General features: G+C 40.0%; 1 protein-coding gene across 6 annotated transcripts in view; it reads right to left on the bottom strand.

Annotated features, from left to right (window-relative positions):
• The window catches only part of SNAP91 (synaptosome associated protein 91), a 177,004-nt gene that overhangs the window by 116,463 nt on the left and 46,895 nt on the right, over window positions 1–13,646 (bottom strand). For all 6 annotated transcript variants that reach the window (XM_053602336.1, XM_053602340.1, XM_053602337.1 and 3 more), the window contains exons 3-5: window positions 8,657–8,799; window positions 2,277–2,352; window positions 1,431–1,533 (exon numbers count right to left, since the gene is read on the bottom strand). In XM_053602336.1, coding sequence (XP_053458311.1) covers window positions 1,431–1,533; window positions 2,277–2,352; window positions 8,657–8,799 — 322 coding nt within the window. The remainder of the gene's footprint in view (window positions 1–1,430; window positions 1,534–2,276; window positions 2,353–8,656; window positions 8,800–13,646) is intronic.

The raw sequence follows: 13,646 nt of genomic DNA, 5'->3' as shown, positions 1-13,646 counted from the left end.
CCTCTGAGAGAGCCCCACACCCAGCAATGGCCAATGGTCAGTGGTGCCACAACAGCTGGGGAATCCCAGACCATGTGGACAGGCTGGTAACAGCCACTGTCAGGCTCTCCCACTGCAGTGGTGAGGACAGCACCGAGAATGTCCTTACACGTCCACAGAGGGGTGGAGAGGTCACCATGGAGCTGGGAATGGCAGAAATGGCTGTGGGACTGCGTAAGAAGCCAGAGGCAGGCATATCAACTGGTCAGCTCTCTTGAGAAGGGACGAGGGAAAAGACCTGATTTTACGAAGTAGTCACTCACATGGAAATAATTTATTTTGAATGGACAAGTTGGTATTTTTCACCACCATAATAAAAAAGTAGCTCAAAGCTACGGTGAGATTGGCTACTGCAGAGATAGAGTAATAGCTCTTCATGTGGGTTCTAGACACTAAACTATGAAAACTTCTATGATACCTGGGCTTTGTTTCAAGCTGGGGACAGGCGTAAGCCTGCATAAACTTCTAGCTGAACACTTCTGATGAGATTTAAAGATCTATTTAGAGAGAAATCAATCATAGTAATTATGGATTAAAATTCAGGTGTTTCTCTTTCAATGAGATTTTCTCAAACATTTGGTAGTATCCATGTTAGTTTGAATATGAAGGGGTGTGTGTGTGCTTCCCAGGACAGTATCACCTCTCAAAAACAGAGCTCTACCACACACAATCACAGTTTCACCTCAATCAAAATACATTTAAATAGCTATGGTCATCTACAGCCTCTATTCTTTTAAACAAAATTTGTTTTAATTCTCTTTTTTATAAATTATTTAAAGGTATATACGTATTTAAGAATTTTGAATTAATTTTAACAAATAAAATGTGATGGCATGTGAACTCTGAGTATCAAATCAGGTTGGTTTTCTTTCTCTCTTTCTTTCTTTCTTTTTTTTTTAAAGACAGAGTCTCCCTCTGTCACCTGGGCTAGAGTACCCTGGTGTCAGCCTAGCTCACAGGAACCTCAAACTCCTGGGCTCGAGTGATCCTCCTGTCTCAGCCTCCCGAGTGGCTGGACTACAGGAGCCCACTACAATGCCCCACTAATTTTTTCTATTTTTAATAGAGATGGGGGTCTCACTCTTGCTCAGGCTAGTCTTGAATTCCTGAGCTCAAGGGATCTTCCTGTCTTGGGCTCCCAGAAGGAGTCATGGGCATAAGCCACCGTGCCCAGCCAGCAAATCATATTTTTCTGCATGAAAATATAAATAAAATAATTCATATTGCAACCCCAAGACTAACATCTATATTGCTTACTGGTGATTTTTCAGGCAATTGAAAACTAGGCCTTCAAGGTTAGAATGAGTTGGTATTTAAACTTAATTAAAATAAATCAAGTATACCTCAGGGACTTATTTTCCTCAAATAAATATAAAAAAGAAAAAACATACCCTTTCTTCACTCTGGCAAAATCAAATGCCATCTGTCGGTAAGAGAAAGCCTTTTCATTCAAGTATCTACTATAGCGCCTTATGAAGGTGGACATATCATAACCTGGGGGCAGGGAGAAAAAAAATAAAGCTAATAAAATACCTTCAGTTGTGCTTTGTATAATATGAATTTTTTTAACTCCCTAAATATAGATGGTTGCAGGATAAGGCCAGCAAATGCATAAGACAAGCCTCATTTAGCATCTTACTTCTAGGCAAAAATACTTTGGGCATGAGGCATTCCAAAACTATTCAATTAGTTACTCTGCCATATAGCGACACTACCACCCTTGTACAGAATATCTTTTCTGATTTTCCTTGCACTTTTGTTTACTGTTTCAAACATAGCCTGCTTCTGACTTGATTCCTGTCGCCATCTGATAACAGCCGCTTGCTTGACGCACCTGCCTTCCACATGACAGGCCTCTGGTAAATATGGTGCGTGAGCACACAAGTGTAATTCAAACCTTATTCATCTACAAGGAAAATGCCTTTAAGACTGGAATCATTTTTCAAACTTGGAAGGCATCTTTTATTTCATTGTCTCCTGAACCTTCAAAAGTATACAAGTGTGGGTCCAGCACACCCATTGTTACTTTTTAAGGTAAATACTGAGTATGTCAAAAGGTAATTAGCACCTATTTTATATGCTTTCTATAATTAAAAACTCTAAAGCCATATTTAAAAAGTTATTTTTACATTTTTCTTAAATACCCGATGAAGCCACCAGTTGCAATGAATTTGGATTAACAACCTTACTTGAAAATTAAAATATTAGCAAAACATTATAAATATGAGTATTCTCACCATGGGATCCACTTTTGTCCAAAAAATTGCTGAGATTGAATAGCGTATTTCTAGAGGCCAGATACTGAATAAATCTCTGAAAAACAAAAATTAAACACCTATATTCTCAAATATATCTTTAAACAATTTCCGACAGCAAAGGGAATTGTTTTCTTTTAATTCTCATTATGATCTCTTTTAGTCAGTTATAAAGCTTCCTAATCTGTTGACTTTCTCTGATGGAGGAAAAAAGCTTTTACTAATACTCGATGAATTAAATGATATGATATTTTATTTCTGAATATAGTAGAAATACTGCAGTTTAATAGGATCCAGCAGGTATCCCTATAAAATGTTTAATTTTATCAATATTTTCCAGAATAAACACTTTCTGAAAATAATTTTCACTTAAAGGCACAAAGGAATTTTCCCCATGGGATATAGTTTTACTGTTCCCTTCTCCTATTTTTGCCACTAACAGGTTTATGATAAACATGAGCTATGAGCCAGAAGCATTTCATACAGGCACACCTTGTTTTATTGAACTTTGTAGATTACACTTTACAATTTGGAGGTTTGTTGCAACCCTGCATTAGGCCAAGTCTACAGGTGTCATTTTCCAACAGCTCACACTGTGCCTCTGTGCCACATTTTGATAATTCTTGCAATATTTCAAATTTTTTCATTGTTGTTATATCTTGTGTGGTAGGCTGTGATCTGTGGTCTTTGATTTTATGTGTAGCATTACAATCCTTTTGGGGCACCACAAACTGCGCCCATATAAGATGACAAACTTAGTCTATAAAAGCTGTTCCTCTGCCTCTCTCTCCTCGGGCCTCCCCATTCCCTAAGATACAATAATACTGAAATGAGGCCAATCAGTAACCTGTAATGACCTCTAAGTGTTGAAGTGAAAGGAGAAGTCACTTGTCTCTCACTTGAAATCAAAATCTGGAAATGGCTATGCTCAGTGAGGAAGGCATGTTGAAAGCTGGGACAGACCAGTCAGCCAAGCTACAAATGCAAAGGGCAGCTCTCTAAAGAAAATGAAAGTTACTGCTGGTGTGGAGGAGGCTTGATAAGTCTGGATAGAAGGTTGAACCAGGTCAATGTTCCCGTAAGCCAAAGCCTCATGCAGAGGAAGGCCCTGACTGCCTTCAACTATCCAAGGGCTGAGAGAGGAGAGGGAGCTGCAGGGGAGGAGTCTGATGCTGCAGGGGCTGCTTCCTGAGGCTTAAGGAAAGAACAGTCTAATATGGATGCAAGTGTAATGTGAGGCAGCAGGTGCTCAGGTGGAAGGTGCAGCAGGTTATCCAGAAGATCCAGCTAATGATGATGACAGTGACTACCAAACCAGAGATTTCCAGTGAAGATGAACCAGCTTTCTACTGCAAGAAGATGACATTTGAGGCTTTCCTATACGGAGGTGGGAAATTGATGCCTGGCTTCAAGGCTTTCAGGCTTCAAAGGACAGGCTGACTCCCTTTCCTAATCCAGCTGGTGACTTGAAGTTGAAGCCAATGCTCATTCCCTGAAAATTCCAGGGCCTTTAAGAGTTACATTAAATCTATCCATCCTGCCTGTGCTCTGTGAATGGAACAGCAAAGCCTGGATGACAGCACATCTGTCTACCGCATGGTTTACCGAATATTTGAAGTCCACTGTTGAGACCTACTGCTTAGAAGAAAAGGTTCCTTTCAAAACACCATTGCTCACTGACAGCTCAAGTAGTTACCCAGGGCCCTGATGGGGATGGGCAAGGAGGCTGGTGTTGGTTTCACACTTGCTGACACAACTCCACTCCACAGCCCATGGATCAAGGAGTAATTTCGAACTTCAAGACTTAGTATTGAAGAAACATATTTTGTAAGGCTCCAGCTGCCACAGATAGTGATTCCTCTCATGAATCTGTGCAGAGTAAACTGAAAGCCTTCTGAAAAGGACACACCATCCTAGATGTCATTAAGAACATTAGTGTCTCATCCAAGGAGGCCAAAATAGCAACATTAACATTGGCAGAAGTTGCTTCCAGTCCTCATGGATGAGCTTAAGAGGTCTAAGACTTCATTTGGAATTGCAGTTGCAGATGTGCTGGGAACAGCGAGAGAGGCAGTGTTCTGAGAGGAGCCTGGTGATGTGACTGCCTGGACGCAGTTCCAGGAAAACTTGATCAGAAGAGAGCTGCTTCTTAGGGATGAGCAGAGATGGTGGTTTCTTGGGATAGGATCTAGCCTGGTGAAGAGGCTGTGAACATTGTTGAAATGACAATAAAGGATTTAAAATATCACATATTTAGGTTTTTAATAAATTTCCCCAATAATGTCCCCAAAATGTCCCCCTGCAAAATGTACAAAACTATTAAGTGCAGTCTGAAATAAAATACAAAATTCTAGATAGTGATCAAAAAAAAACCTATCACAATGTGGGTGAGGAAGAGAGAGATGGACTATCAAACTTTACTGATTGTAGATCAAGTTTCAAAACAGATAACATTTTTATAATTTCTTGTGCAGTGAAGAAGTTTCATTTTAGTTGTGCTTACATTAAATAACCGTGAAGCCTGAACACTGGTTGTGTTTTTAATTTACACATTTCAAGAAGACTATAATTCAAAATATTCTCCACATATAACAAATTGAACAAATACAGCAAATGTTCATTTGCTCTCGAGAAGTTAACTTATAGAAAAGAAATATCTTTTTAAAAAGTTGAACACAGTCAACTATCCAGGCTACAAGTACATATTTACTGTATTACAGTAAATATGTGTAATAATGTGTATTACACAGTAAATATGTGTAATAATGTGTATTACAGCACATTATTTTTTCCAAGTCTGCTTTCAACATAAATTAGCACATTCAGAAAGAGTCCCATACTAAGTTTTCTGGTGAGTGCTAGACAGTTGACCAGTAACTACTTACCATTATCTTTTCCAAACTGACAGTGACCAGACTATCTGTGGACTGCATAGGGTTATGGGCAAGGCAAAGTTGAACATCTTTGTTCAGCCCATTGTCTAAACGCTTTCTGTTTTAAATGCCACCTACATTTCTAAACATCCAACCCATGGAATGCAATTATTTCAGAAACCTAATTTTGGAAAGGAGCTGATAATTTTAAGGCCACCACCACTTCCTTTTAGAATTTCCCCCCCCTTTAAAGAAAAATACCATGTCAAATATTACACACAAGAATCATAGCAGGATGTTTTCCCTACCCTGATCACTCTTAACCATCAAATTCCCAAACTATTAATTCTGTGTGTTATTATTTTGCCTTTGAAATTTAACTTTACCTTATTCCACCTATTAGAACAGATGCAACTACCATTCGCTGTGGTGTGTATTCAGGTCTTTATTATGGCGACATATCCTACTATACCTCGCATAGCAGATTTCAGAGCCCTTATTCTGTGGGCAGTGTCTGCTATGAAGCTTCACTAGTTTAAAACCAGGGATTAGGTGAAAACCCAGTGGTGTTTATTTGCTCTGGCTTTTGTTTTAGGGTATGACAACACACTATAGCTTATAAAATTTGAACTACAAGACCCCACACTTTCAGGGGACTAAGTCTGACAAACACAGTGCAGTTTTATCTGTGATCTATTTATATATCAAATGTAGATTTAAGAGCCAGGTAGGTTACCTGCCTACCCACTGTATCTTAGTTGAATGCAACCTACCAAGCACTACTTAGAAACTGGAAAAAATATGTATCTACATGTATATATGTAAAATACATATACGCATCAAAGGGGCAGGAGCACAGAAGGTACAGATCTACATTGAGAACAATATTAAGCCGATCATAGAAAATAAGCTTAAACTCCTAACATACGTGACCACAACTCTTAATGTGGCCAGTTGTGGGTTATTAGGTTTTCATCTAGCTTTTGACCTTTGTCTTATATGTTGGAGGTCTCAGTAAGAATATCTGGACTCCCCTAATTTTTATTTTCATAGCCACTGTTCAGAATAAACTTTCTCCAATCTGGAAACCTATTTCTTTCCTCATATTTGTTATTGTTTAGAGAACGGTTCAGACTTCTGCTTTGTGTTGTATACTGGTCTTCAGATTAGGAGAATCAATAAAAACAGGATGGTACTGCTTTTCTGACAAATATCAGTGCCTTAACAATGTGGCTGTCTTTTTCCACTGAAGAAGGAAAGACTTTTTGATCTAGAAATGGCATTGCTGGGCGGCACCTGTGGCTCAGTGGGTAGGGCGCCCGCCCCATATACCGAGGGTGGCGGGTTCAAACCCGGCCCCTGCCAAACTGCAACAAAAATTAGCCCCGTGTTGTGGTGGGTGCCTGTAGTCCCAGCTACTCGGGAGGCTGAGGCAAGAGAATCGCCTAAGCCCAGGAGTTGGAGGTTGCTGTGAGCTGTGAGGCCACGAACTCTACCAAGGGCAATAAAGTGAGACTCTATTTAAAAAAAAAAAAAAAAGGGCGGCGCCTGTGGCTCAGTGAGTAGGGCGCCGGCCCCATATGCCGAGGGTGGTGGGTTCGGACCCAGCCCCGGCCAAACCGCAACAGAAAAATAGCCGGGCGTTGTGGCGGGCACCTGTAGTCCCAGCTACTCGGGAGGCTGAGGCAGGAGAATCGCCTAAGCCCAGGAGTTGGAGGTTGCTGTGAGCTGTGTGACGCCACGGCACTCTACCCGAGGGCGGTACAGTGAGACTCTGTCTCTACAAAAAAAAAAAAAGAAAGAAATTAAAAAAAAGAAACAGCATTGCTATTTCACTGCTGTTTGTTTTACACTGCCTTTCACATTGCAGCGGCAACTTGATTTGTCTTGTAATCCCAGTTTCTAAGAGGATGAGTTGAACAGAGAGCAGCATTGTCAGTACAGACCAGTGGTTCTCAAACTATAGAATCATTTGAGAGCTTATTGAAATGCAGATCCCAGAAATTCAGGAAATCTGCCTGTGATGTATGATACTCTGCATTTTAACAAGTGCTCGGGTGATTGTGATGCAGCGAGCAGGGGGCAGACACAGAGGAACACTGCCCAAGACTGTCCATTGCAGTTTAGCCTCTAAACAACTAGAAAGTTTTCTAGGGTTTTAAATCATGTAAATGTTTACCTATTATGAGCTTAGAGAAAGTGGGGAGGGTATTTTTAAGTTTTTTCCTTTACATTTTTCTTTGTTTTAAGATGATAGGTATTAAGAGTTTTGTTTGTTTGTTTGTTTTTCCATTTTCCTTGAGTTTGCTTTGATGATGCATCTATTGCCACTTCAGTTATAAAACCAGCCAAAAGTTTCTGGATGAAGGTCACGTTTGACCATTTAGGAGTTATTGTATATAAAGACTTCATCCAAGAATCATCCAGTGACACACAAGCACAACTCTCCAGATGTGGCAGTCCTTTCTTTTTTTTTTTCCAGTGCAAACTTTCACTGAAAGCTGCTATTTTCATTCTTCTTGTAATTTGTTTTTCTTGTTTCTCTTCCATTGTACACGTGGGTTATATACCTCGTGTTAAATACGCAACAAAGTGTTTACTGGATGCCCCTCTGAAGGGTGGTCCTATGTAAAGCTGTACAGACTTTACAGTTCAAGCACAATGTGCACGTTAGTTTTATATACAGCAAAACTTGATTTTTTGCAGATGGAAAGGTATTTTGTTTCTATACAAAGTAAATGCATTGTTTGTGCTTAATGTAAAGCTGCTTTATAAAATTGTAAAATAAAGCTTTTATCTTACAAGGAAAAAAAATAAATAAAATATCACGCACACCTAGCTGATAAAGCAGCATCAGGGTTTGAGAGGATGGACTCCAATTCTAGAAGTTTTACTGTAGGTAAAATGCTACCAAACAGCACATACACTACAAAGAAATATTCTGAGAAAGGAAGAGTCAGTTGGTAGGGCAGACGTTTCTGTTGTCTTGAGAGACTGCCAGTCATCCCACCTTCAGCTACCAGCCCCCCGTCAGTCAGCAGCTCGCAACGCTGAGGCAAACCCCAGAACTAGCAAAGGAAACCATAGCCCACAGAGGGCTCAGGTGGGCATCTGATGGTCACATGTTAGCAATAAAGTAATTTAAAATAAGATACATACATTATTTTTTTAGACAATACTATTGCACCCTTAACTGGCTACAGGATGATGTGAACGTAACTTTTATATGTACTGGGGAAACAAAAAAATCGTGTGACTTGCTTTACTGCAAGGCCCACTTCACTGCGGTGGTTTGGAGCTAGCCTGCACCATCACTGAGGGTACCTCCATGGCAGTATCTAGCCTAAAATTTATTTCTTGATAAATAGCTAAATAAAAGATTAGAACTGCACTCTGGATTCTTTGAAACTATACATTTCCTCTTATTTTTCCCCTAAGTAGTGAAACTTTGAAGGGCTTTAAATCATCATCATGTAACGCTCAGTTTACCTCATTTCCGTGCACCATGAGATGATGGGTGGTCACTAAAGCTTTAAACACAACTACCCAGCTGCTGTTTGTCGCCCGCTCAAAGAGAGTGTCGGCCATCTGGGGAATGTTGACATTGGTCTCATTGGTGGCCTGGATCAAATCTGTGGAGACAGAAGTCAATAGTCAGTGATGCTAACAATCACATACAAAAACTCATTTCAAACTTAAAAACACTTAAACTCGTTTACCCAAACAGGACTCCAAAATTACTTTAGTAACAGTTGATAACAAAATCTTTAAAGACTGAATTGCAGTATTCTAACCTGTATATGTAAGTACATTATTCACTCAATGTATTTACTTATTCTTGAGTGTATTTTTCTGTTGAATTTTATTCTGTTCCCTTTTCTGAATTTATCTGTTTGCTGTTACCAATGCTATTTTTAAAATTACAAACTCCAGGAAAACCAAGTCTCATGTTAATCTTCGTTTTTGGTCTCCACATAATGTCTCAAATGAGGACAATTACTCTATACTTTTTTGAATGCATTAATGCAAACGTATCTTTTGAAACATGATAGCTAAAAGCAGACTTCACTTGGATTTTAATTTTGAAGGGCACTAAACATAGTTGTCACATTTGTGACAGAAAGATAACAGTAAAAGTTTCCATCTAATCTTTCAAAGAACCTTAAGCATGCATTAAATTACAATATTTTTTATTTTGAAATGGGGTCTCCCTCTGTTGCCTGGACTGGGGTACAGTGGTATCATCATAGCTCATTCCCGAGCTTAAGCCATCCACCTGCCACAGTCTCCTGAGCAGCTGGGACTACAGAAGCACAGCACCATGTCTGGCTAATTTGTCTATTTCTTTGTACAGATGGGATCTTGCTATGTTGCTCGGGCTGGTCTCAAATACCCAGGCTCAAGTAATCCTTTTGCCTTAGCCTCCCAGAGTGCTTGGATTACAGAGATGAGCCACTGTCTCTGGCCAAATTACTATAATTTGACTGGCGTTTGTAAGCGAGCCAGTGTATTCATTGTCCATAACTACGTATTATTCATGTGATCCCAGGTATATGTCAGGAAAAAACTACACCTAGTGGCCAATAGGAGGTGCCCAGCATTAAGAAAAAGCAGTTAGTGTTGTCAAAGTTAGATGGGGGCCACCAAAGAGCATGGGCTGAGGAACAAAAGCAAAGCCACACCGGGATTGTGTGGACGTAAGGACGTCCACAAGCACAGGTGACAACAGACACTGTGTGAATTCAGCACGTCCACCTTTCAGAGAACTACGTGGGTGTCCAGTTCCTAGGAAACCCACGTAACAAACATACTCCTTTCTCCTTACTCAAAATCGACTACTAAGTAATCATTAAGCTACGCATTTATTTTCTGCATTTCTCTAGTTCACAATAAGGTCTTTAAAAATAGGTACCCCATCCTTGAAACAGCTCTTAACTCCTTAGACTAAAGGAAATCGATAACTGTTCTGAATAAATGGACCAAACCAGGCTCATCTCTTACTTTCTACTGATTTTAAATTTTAGTGGTCACCCCCATCACCTCCACACCCCTCCCCAATATTTTTCCTTATTGTAATTCTACGTAACCTCCAGGAGATCTTTCCTGGGCCCTTTCGCATGCAGCCCCACGTGACCTCCCTCTGCTGTTGGCCGTCTCTTCCTGCTGGGCGTTCAGATGAGATGTGTATTTGTCCTAAGTTCTGGCTATACCACAGCTGAAGATGGTGACAGCGTTTCCTGTGCGATGCTTTGCCAAGCATTGTACGTAATGAGCGTTTGTTGAGCAGAATGTCCACACAGCACACTTCAGCCAAAATAGCCAAGTGAATCTGCGTTTGGAGGATGTGAAAACTCAGTGAACCAGTGCAGGGATTTTCCAAATGACTTGTACATAATGTCTCAAAATCATGCACGGGTAAAAGACCCGTCCAAAGTACACAGAGACAGACCAAGGCGTTTTCTTGCAACAGGACGTAGAAAGTTCACTGACAGAGTCTCAGATCCAACACTGCAAATTAAAGAAACCAGCGCCCAAGGAGCTGTCCAAGCACCACAGCAGAGGATCCAGGATTTTTTGAAAAGGCTGTTAAAAAAGTTCTTGGTTTTCCAATTATATTACCTTTGTGAGGTGAGATTTTCTTTTTTTTTTTTTTTTTTGAGATAGAGTCTCTCTATATTGCCCTGGGTAGAATGCCCTGGTGTCACAGCTCACAGCAACCTCCAACTCTTGGGCTTAAGCGATTCTCTTGCCTCAGCCTCCCAAGTAGCTGGGACTATAGGTGCTGCCACAACACCTGGCTATTTTTTGTTGCAGTTGTCATTGTTGTTTAGCAGGCCTGGGTTGGGTTCAAACCAGCCACCCTCGGTGTATGTGGCTGATGCCATAACCACTGTGCTACGGGCACCGAGCCAGTGAGGTGAGATTTTTTTTTTTTTTTTTATTGTTGGGGATTCATTGAGGGTATAATAAGCCAGGTTACACTGATTGCATTTGTTAGGTAAAGTCCCTCTTGCAATCATGTTTTGCCCCCAGAAGGTGTGGCACACACCAAGGCCCCACCCCCATCCCTCCTTCCCTCTCTCTGCTTTTCCTCCCCCCAGACCTTAACTGTCATTAATTGTTTTCATATCAAAATTGAGTACATAGGATTCATGCTTCTCCATTCTTGTGATGCTTTACTAAGAATAATGTCTTCCACTTCCATCCAGGTTAATATGAAGGATGTAAAGTCTCCATTTTTTTAATGGCTGAATAGTATTCCATGGTATACATATACCACAGCTTGTTAATCCATTCCTGGGTTGGTGGGCATTTAGGCTGTTTCCACATTTTGGCGATTGTAAATTGAGCTGCAATAAACAGTCTAGTACAAGTGTCTTTATGATAAAAGGATTTTTTTCCTTCTGGGTAGATGCCCAGTAGTAGGATTGCAGGATCAAATGGGAGGTCTAGCTTGAGTGCACAGCTCAGCCCAGCCCACCTTAAATGTACCTGGGACACACTGGCCTAGAGTTGGGGAAAATCGCCTCACAGGAAGCCTACTTTGTAATGAAGTGTTGGGTGTCCCACGTAATTTATTGAATACTGCACTGAAAGTGAAACACAGCGTGGTCTGGCACTGTTGTAAAGCTGAAAAATCGTTAAGTTGAACATCTGAAGTCCGGACCATCTGGGCACCTTGACAGACAGTCACTACAGTTCACTACAAACTGGCTTTTATATAGAAGCAATTTACATTCTGACCAGTGTTTACTATTGCTTTACTTCCCTGCCAAGTAAATGGTTTTAATTTAAACAATTCCCCCAAAGTTGAATAAAAACAAAGTATAATTATAAACATCCAGAAAAAAATTCTTGACAGTTACAAGAATCTAAATGCTCTGAATGTGTCAGATTTGAATTCCTTAGAATTTAAAGTTTTGGTTGAACTTGGGAAGACATATCTGGTATCTTTTTGGCAGTTTGAAAAACAGCTTTATTGAAGCATAATCTATATAAAAATTATGCACATTTAAAGTGTACTACTTGGTAAGCTTTGACAAATATATGCACTCACAGAACTATTAGCAAAATTAAAATAACAAACACATCCATCACCTCCCAATGGGTTCTTCATACAATCTTAGAATTCCTCTTATTTCTCCCTGTTGCCTCCCTCACTGTCCCTGGAAACTCCCAATCTGCTTTAGTCAATATGTATTACACTGCATTTTCTAAATTTTATATAAAAAGAAGCAATTTGGGAGGAGGGAGGGGAAGTCTGGATTCTTTCAGTCAGCACAGCTGTTCTGAGATTCATTCAAGTTGCTGTGTGTTACTAACAGTTCCTTCCTTTTCATCAGGATGTGCGTTGAGTTGTAGGGACACATCAAGACTGTTTATTTGGTCACTGGTGATGGACACAGGGGTGACTCCAGTTTGGGTCTGTGACAAATAAAGCTGCTAGGAGTGTTTCCATTCAATTGTGTGTGCCTATGTTTTCATTTCCCTTGGGCAACTGAATCATTTTAAAGTAAATGTTTAATTTTAGGGAACGTCCTCCAAAAAGGATTTCTATGTCATAGCCCCCCACCCCAACGGTGCATGGTTGTTACAGGAGCTCTCAGTCCTCACTGACACTCGAGTGCGGTTATTCTAAGTGTCTGTGCCATTCCAGCACATACCTGAGGGTTTTTCTTTGCATTTCCCTAATGACCACACTGGTGTTGAGCATTCCTTCCGTGTACTTTTATTTGTTTATTTGACATTTGTGTGTATTTTTTTTGCCTATTTTTATTGATTATTTCTGTTCTTATCACTGACTTAGGCTGGATCAAGTCCTCTATCCTATGTGCGATTTGAAAATATTTTCTTCAAGTCTATGACTTCCATTTCATTCTCTTAACAATGTCTTTCAAATAATAGAAATTCTTTATTTTTTTATTACAAATTAATACGAGGGTGCAAACTTTTAGTTTATATAGCTCACTTCTAATGTAAAGTTCCAATTGTAAAAGAGCCCCTCACCTGGGGGAGTGCTATACACCTCACACTGTGCACACCGGGTGGGATCCTGCCTCACACCCTCCCTCTACCCCGTACTAGACTATACTTGTGTTTTATTGTTCACAGGACATGTGTTTGTTTTTATGTTGCTTTCATAGTAACATTGAGTACATTGGATATTTATTTTTCCATTCTTGTGATACTTTACTAAGAAGGATGTATTCCAACTCCATCCAGGCAAACATAGAAGCTGTAAAGTCTCCCTCTTTTTAATGGCTGTATAGTATTCCATGATATACATATACCACGGTTTGCTGATCCATTCAAGGGATGATAGGAATTTAGGTTGCTTCTACAATTTGGCGATTTTGAAGTGAGCTGTGGTAAACATTCTGGTGTAAATGTCTTTGTGGTAAAATGATTGTTTTCTTCTTTTGTTCTTCTTCAGCTCCTACTAATGAAATTGTGGGATCAAATGGAAGGTCGACTTTTA

This window comes from Nycticebus coucang, chromosome 9 (assembly GCF_027406575.1).
Source record: "Nycticebus coucang isolate mNycCou1 chromosome 9, mNycCou1.pri, whole genome shotgun sequence".
In the NCBI taxonomy this organism is placed as follows: domain Eukaryota; kingdom Metazoa; phylum Chordata; class Mammalia; order Primates; family Lorisidae; genus Nycticebus; species Nycticebus coucang.
Note: the sequence above shows the minus strand (reverse complement) of the source record. Positions and strands in the feature narration are given on the sequence as shown.